The sequence below is a fragment of the Zalophus californianus genome, chromosome 13 (assembly GCF_009762305.2).
Source record: "Zalophus californianus isolate mZalCal1 chromosome 13, mZalCal1.pri.v2, whole genome shotgun sequence".
Taxonomy (NCBI): domain Eukaryota; kingdom Metazoa; phylum Chordata; class Mammalia; order Carnivora; family Otariidae; genus Zalophus; species Zalophus californianus.
In genome coordinates, this window is record NC_045607.1 from 44342603 (window position 1) to 44349341 (window position 6739).

At 35.8% G+C, this 6739-nt stretch overlaps 1 protein-coding gene across 1 annotated transcript; it reads left to right on the top strand.

The window, feature by feature from the left end:
• Positions 1-2192: 2192 nt before the first annotated feature.
• Positions 2193-2808, top strand: LOC113934872 (THO complex subunit 7 homolog). Its single transcript, XM_035723709.1, has one exon. It carries the CDS (start codon positions 2331-2333, stop codon positions 2787-2789), a length of 459 nt encoding a protein of 152 aa, XP_035579602.1. The 5' UTR covers positions 2193-2330; the 3' UTR covers positions 2790-2808.
• The last annotated feature ends 3931 nt before the right edge of the window (positions 2809-6739 follow it).

Sequence of the window (6739 nt, forward strand, 5' to 3'; positions counted from 1 at the left end):
AATTAACAAATATGTAACAAGGTAGTAGTACCATGGTCCTCACGTTATTCTGAGAACTGGACTTGGAGTGATGAACAAGGCAGGTGGATTCTCTAATGGTGCTTGCTTTCTAGAGAAAGTTGGGAGTGGGATTGAAACAGAATATAAACATGTAAAATAACAAACGTACATGTTGACTCAGATTGTGCTAAATACAAGGGAGGGAATAAAAATAAAGGAGGGTGTGCATCACAGAGTGACAGCAGAGATCTCCCTTAGATCATGTAGACAGAGGAGGCTGCTATGAATGGAAGAACTTTCAGCCAAAACCTGGGTGATGAAGGGTCTTCTGTGTGAAGAGTTGGAGGCAAAGCATTTCAGGCAAGGGAGAAGAGAGCCAAAGGGCCCCATCAAGTAGGGGCAGGTGGGGAAGTTCAAGCATGTGGGCCACTGAAAGGAGTCTGGTTTTAGATGCAGTTGGAAGAATGTCAACAGAAGACTCTGGTAATCTGATTTCCATTTTAGAGAGATGACTGGAAGATGTATGGAGAATGAATTCTAGGAGAACAAGAATAAAATCAGTGTGTGCTTTTCCTCATCCATTGCTAAAACTTGACACCATTCCTAGACTATTCAACTGACTACCCATATTCATCGAGTTAAATTAATTCCTTTTAATTCCAAATATTGCAGGATATTGTACGGTTTCTCACATGAGCGGGGGCTTTCAAAACCCTACCATGGGTGTTTGTTAATTAAGAGTCATGAGGTGGCTGGGGTGGCCTTGGAGGCTTCTTGCTTTTATCTGTTTTATTTACTTGGGCTTTGCTCTGCTTATGGTTTGGGTACACAGAAGTTTGTGATTAAAATTCATTTGGAAACCACGAGTGTTAAGATATTGTATATGGCCCCATACCTGGGTATCTTTTAAAGCTCATCTCTTGGCGCTCACTCCCTGGCACCTCATGCTCAATTCCCTCCTCTACACACAATTACATAGAGTCCACAGAATGTAACTTCCAATTTGGCACTTCTCTGCTTTGTACTTTCCGTTCTAGCTGGTTGGAATGTCTTCTCATTGGCAAATGCCTTTTCAGCCATTAAAACTCAGTGAAAACCTTTCTTTTATTCTTGTTCTTAGTTTGTTCCCACATAACACTTTGCAAGAATCATTGTACTAGAACTTATCTCTTTATAATCCAGTATTTTATTATTTACATTTGTGTCCAAGTTTTACACAGTTCCTTGATGACAGGAGCGATGTCTTGTTCCCTTTTCTATTTCCATTGCCTTTAATAGTACCTAACACTTAGGAGCTGAAAAATATCATTGAATGAAATAATCATTTGTTTAGTATCTAAGTGAATAAAAGATCTAATCACTTAAGCATGTTTTTTATACCATCAAAGTGATAAAACTTGTTACCATTGGAATATTTATTTTTAAAGCCTGGGACCATACATAGAAGAAATGCAATGATAGGGACTATAAACAGGACAAAATTTTGAAGTAACAGTGAAGGTTATTGGTAGAAAATGCAAGCACTTAAAATTTAAAGGCTAAGGTTGTTATTGTCATTCCTGAGTAAGGGCCTCCATCCCAACTTATGCACCTATTTAGACAAACAAAAGGGAGTTGGGATTTGGCTTTTAATTGTATCCTTATCACCGTAACTACTGCATCTGTTAAGTTTGACAAATATCAACTAAGAAATAAATTTCAGCAAAGAAGTGTAAGACTTGTACATTGAAAGCTACAAAACATTGTTGAAAGAAATTGATGACCTAAATATATGGGAAGATATCCATTGATCATGGAGTAGAAAAATTTATACTGCTAACATGAAAATACTTCCCATGCTGATATACAGATTTAACGCAATCCCTACCAAAATTCCAAAACCCTTTTTTTAAAGATGGAAAAGCTCTCTCAAAATACATATAGAACTGCAGAAGACCCAGAATAGTCAAAACAATTTTGCAAAACAAGAGCAAAGTTGAAGGACTTACACCTCTCAATTTTAAAACTTAATGCAAAGCTACAGTGATCAAAATGGTATTGGTATAGGAGAGACATGTAATCAATAGAATAGAATTGAATGTCCAAAAATAAGTCCATATATCTCTGATCAGTTGGTTTTCCTCAAGGATGTGAAAGCCCTTCAGTGGAGAAAGAATTATCTTTTCAACAAATGGTGCTTGGACAACACTGACGACGAAGTCATACCAAAGCGTCTCCTAACTGATGGAGACGGTGCTGGAGATGATCGGAGAATCAATCTGCTCGTGAAAAATTTCACTAAATGGTGCAACTCCGGGTCCCAGGAAGAGGGATACAGTCAGTACCAACGTATGCTGAGCACACTGTCCCAATATGAATTTTCAATGGGCAAAACTTTGCTGGTATATGATATGAATCTTAGAGAAATGGAAAATTATGAAAAAATTTACAAAAAAATAGAATGTAGCATTGCTGGAGCACATGAAAAAATTGCTGAGTGCAAAAAGCAAATTCTTCAAGCAAAGAGAATACGAGAAAATCGCCAAGAATATGATGCTTTGGCGAAAGTGATCCAGCACCATCCAGACCAGCATGAAACATTAAAGGAACTAGAGTCTCTGGGAAAGGAACTAGAGCATCTTTCACATATTAAAGAAAGTGTTGAAGATAAGCTGGAATTGGGACGAAAACAGTTTCACGTTCTACTTAGTACCATCCACGAACTTCAGCAAACACTAGAAAATGATGAAAAGCTCTCAGAGGTAGAAGAAGCTCAAGAAAGCACCATGGAAACAGATCCTAAGCCATAAACAGACTAATGGTTCACCCTTCCCAAGAATGCAGAAATAACAACATGCTCCTAGTGCGTTTAGAATTTGTTGCGCTCTTGAGCTATTTAAAGTTTTGGCAGTGGACTACTTTGGTTTTAAATACTAATGCACAGTTCATTCCTATTTCTTTACGCAAAGGAAAAAAAATTTCAGTATAAATTTGTTTGTATTGAAATGTCTTTTTTATTCTTAAAAGGTAGGAAGCGATACCCAAAAATGTTTAATAAAATGTTTTCAAGCCAAAAAGAAAAAAAAATTAAGTTGGACCCAAACCTTACATTGTATACAAAAATTAACTCAAACTGGATCAAAGACCTAAATCCTAGAGCTAAAACTACAACACTCTTAGAGGAAAACAGGGTTAAATCTTCATGAGCTTGGATATGGCAATGCATTTTTAGATAGGACATCAAAATTGCAAACAACAAAAGAAAAAAATAGATTTTGCTTCATCCAAATTAAGAACATTTGTACATCAAAGAAACTTTTCACTATCAGGGAAGTGAAAGACAACCCGCAGAATGGGAGAGAATATTTGCAAACCATATATCTGATAAGGGTTTAGTATCTACAATATAGAAAGATATCCTAAAACTCAACAAAAAGGCAGTCCAATTTTTGAAATGGGCAAAGGACTTAAATATACATTTCCCCAAAGAACAGATACAAATGGCCAATTAACAATGAAAGGTGCTCCATGTCATTACTCATTTGGGAAATGCAAACAAAACTACAATGAGATGCCAATTCCTACCCTCTAACGTGGTTTTAATTTAAAAACAAAGAAAAAAGAGGAAAGGAAAGGGAAATAAATATGAGTGATGATGTAGAGAAATTAGAATCTTCATACATTGTTAGTGGGCATACAAAATGGTACGGTTGCTCTAGACAACAGTGTGTCTCCTCAAAAAGTTAAACATAATTATTGTAAGAATCGGCAGTTCAACTCAGTGATATGCATCCAGGAGAATTGAAAACAAGTGTTCAAATAAAAAGCTTGTACATGAATGTTCATAGTAGTAGTATTCACAGTAGCAAAAAGTAGAAACAACACAAGTGTCCATCAACTGAGTAATGGATAAACAAAATGTGGTATATCCATACAGTGTGATTCTATTCAGCCTTAAGAAAGAATGAAATGTTGATTCATGCTACAACATGTATGGAAATTGAAAAAATTATGCTAAGTGAAAAAATCCAGACATAAAAGGCTACACGTTATATGATTCACCACAGTCCCCCACTCACTATTTATATGAAATGTCTGGAATAAGCAAATTCTTAGAGACAAAAGGTGGAGTAATAGTGGTTTCCAGAGACTGGGGGGAAAGGGAAAATGGGGAGTTAATGCTTAATAATTACAAGATGTATTCTGGGAATGATGAAATGTTTCTGGAATTAGATAATGGTAGTGGTTGTACAATGTTGTGCATATACTAAAAGCCATGGTGTTGTATACTTTATGATGGTTAGAAGGCATTTTTATAAGGAATTTTCTAAAGACACCATTCTCCTCTGATCTACATCTTCTTGATATTCCACAGTTGACCACTCTCTTGATCACTTCTTTTCTTCCTCCCAATGGAATCAGATTTGAATGGTGGGGACTATTTCTTAAATTCTCTGTTATCCTATCATTACTGATTTTTTTTTTAATTTTCAAATGTGGGGAGGCATTTCAACACTTAAGAAAATGCTGTAGTTCAGTTATTAAGGTTATCAGTATCTCACTATATTTGGATTTTGGTGTGTTAGATGTTCTTAATTGGAGATAGGTCTAAAGTGAATTTGTGGATAGAGCAGAGGAAAAAATATTGGTAACTGCTTAAATATTGTTTTAAAACAATTGTAAAATTGTTTATATTGAATTTAACTGAGCCAGGGTTTTCATTTAGAAGTGAAAAAAAAAAAGGAACCGAAACTTTCAAATAAAACATAATGGGGCTGATCTTAACAATCAGATGGGAGTGAGGAGTTCACTTTTTAGAGGACCATTAACTCTTTCAAGTCACTAGAGTGTCATTTAGTGTATTGAAGCTGACAGGTAATAACACAATTTGAGCACAGGAGTGGTGGCTTCCCTAGTGATCAGCTGGCCCTGGCTGGTTTCCAGGACTGTGGAAGCTCAAAGAAGAGGGGCAAGCAAACCTGATCATAGCTCTGTCAACGAATTCTGTCTGTCTGACTGTGGCTAGGTAGATCTCCTCCACCCATGTAAAAGTCTGCTTCGCATATGTATAAGGTTTTCATAAGACGACTTGAGGTTGATCAGTATTACAATGGAAAAATAATAATACGAAAGTTCTCCATTATTATCAGTTAGTTTCTGTTTAAAAACAAAAGTTTTGGCACCACTGTCCTTCAGTTTCCATTGTGTTTTGTTATATAGAATATCATTTAATTTTTTTTTCACCTGACAAACATACTTCAAGTACTTATGTGAAGGCCCTTTGCTAAAATGCTTTTGGGAATGTGAAGATGAATATTTCAAGATCCCTTCACTCAAGGAGTTTTAAATTTAGTTGGAGCAATAAGCCATTATACTAATAACTAAAATACACAGAAATATATATTGATAGCTGTTAACTGGTAAGAGTCCAGGGATGTTTTTCAAGTAGAGATGGGACTCAGAGAGCTGCTAGAAAGAGAAGCATTAATAAGAAGCAGAAGTAAGTGTTTCTCTAATCACGACAAAAAGATAGGACTTGCTGAGAAATACCAAGTTGGCATTATAGAGAAAAGACAAAGACGTTTTTCCCTTTTCCCTTTAGAAAGCTATGACATCTTGAGGGCTGATAGCAAAATAACCCCAAAGACCAAACATTTTGGTAATGGTTGTGATACTATTTTTTGGAGAACAAGAGGTGATGGCCTCAGCTTAGACCCTAGAAAAAAGTGACAGAGGAAAGAATGCAGCACACCCTACCAGCCAAGTGACAGGAGTGGAAACCAGTCTACAGATGAAAAATTTAATAGCATATTTTCAAACCTTTGTGAAAATTCTGGATCATAATTTTTTACAGGCTATTTTGAAACACTGATTCATTTTTTATTCCAAAAGCATCCCATATTTACAAAATCCCCAAGAGGGAGTGGAGGAGATAATGAAGTCAATATGGCAAAATTCCATTAAATAATTATTTGAGGGATTAATGGAATAGCATACTGAGATGGCTGCTACATTTGTAGGAGACACACAGAAACAATGCAGTAAGGACCAGAGGTCTTACTTTGTAGGAGATTGGAGCCAGGATGCAAACAATCTCACTCTGTTAGCAGCATGTCTGTTTCACTGTCTCCAGTCCTAACATTATTTATTCTCTTCTCTATTTTTAGAAAATGTTTGGAAAAGTGGTTGCAGTATCTACACACATGGGAAAATAATATTTGTTGGAGTTGCAGTAGAAAGTTAGGTTGAACACCCGTTATATATGAATGCTTTTTCACCATTATGGGGCATTGAAGCATCTGAGATTCCTTTTTTTCCCTTTCTCTGGTAGTGGATGGAATTCCTGTATAGCATTAGATAAATTGCAAACACTCAATTTTTTTTTCCAAATCTAGTTACATAGTACTGTCGGTTCCTTTCAGTTTCAGGCAGAAAAATTTAATTAATGTGTTAAGAGAACTTTGATGTTCTTAGATTAAACGCCTATATATAGAAAGAAAAAAAGGATTATCAGCAATTATTTATCTAACCTTAATTAGGTGATTGAAAAAATAAGCCACTGGAAAATTAAACTACCATTTGGAGAAGCTGCATTTGTGTTTGTTTCTAAAGTGTTGTTTATGCTGTTTATTTTTCCCTCTTGGTAAATGTGTCATTATAAAAATCATTCAGAGTTGTGAGCCATTCCTAGGGGAGAATTAATTCACTGTATCATCAGAAGGGTTTATTTTGTTGTTACAGCTAGGAATCTCAATAAAGA

Coding starts and splice junctions, on each gene's coding strand:
- LOC113934872 (XM_035723709.1), top strand. CDS start 2,331: ATGCTGAGCACACTGTCCCAATATGAATTTTCAATGGGCAAAACTTTG.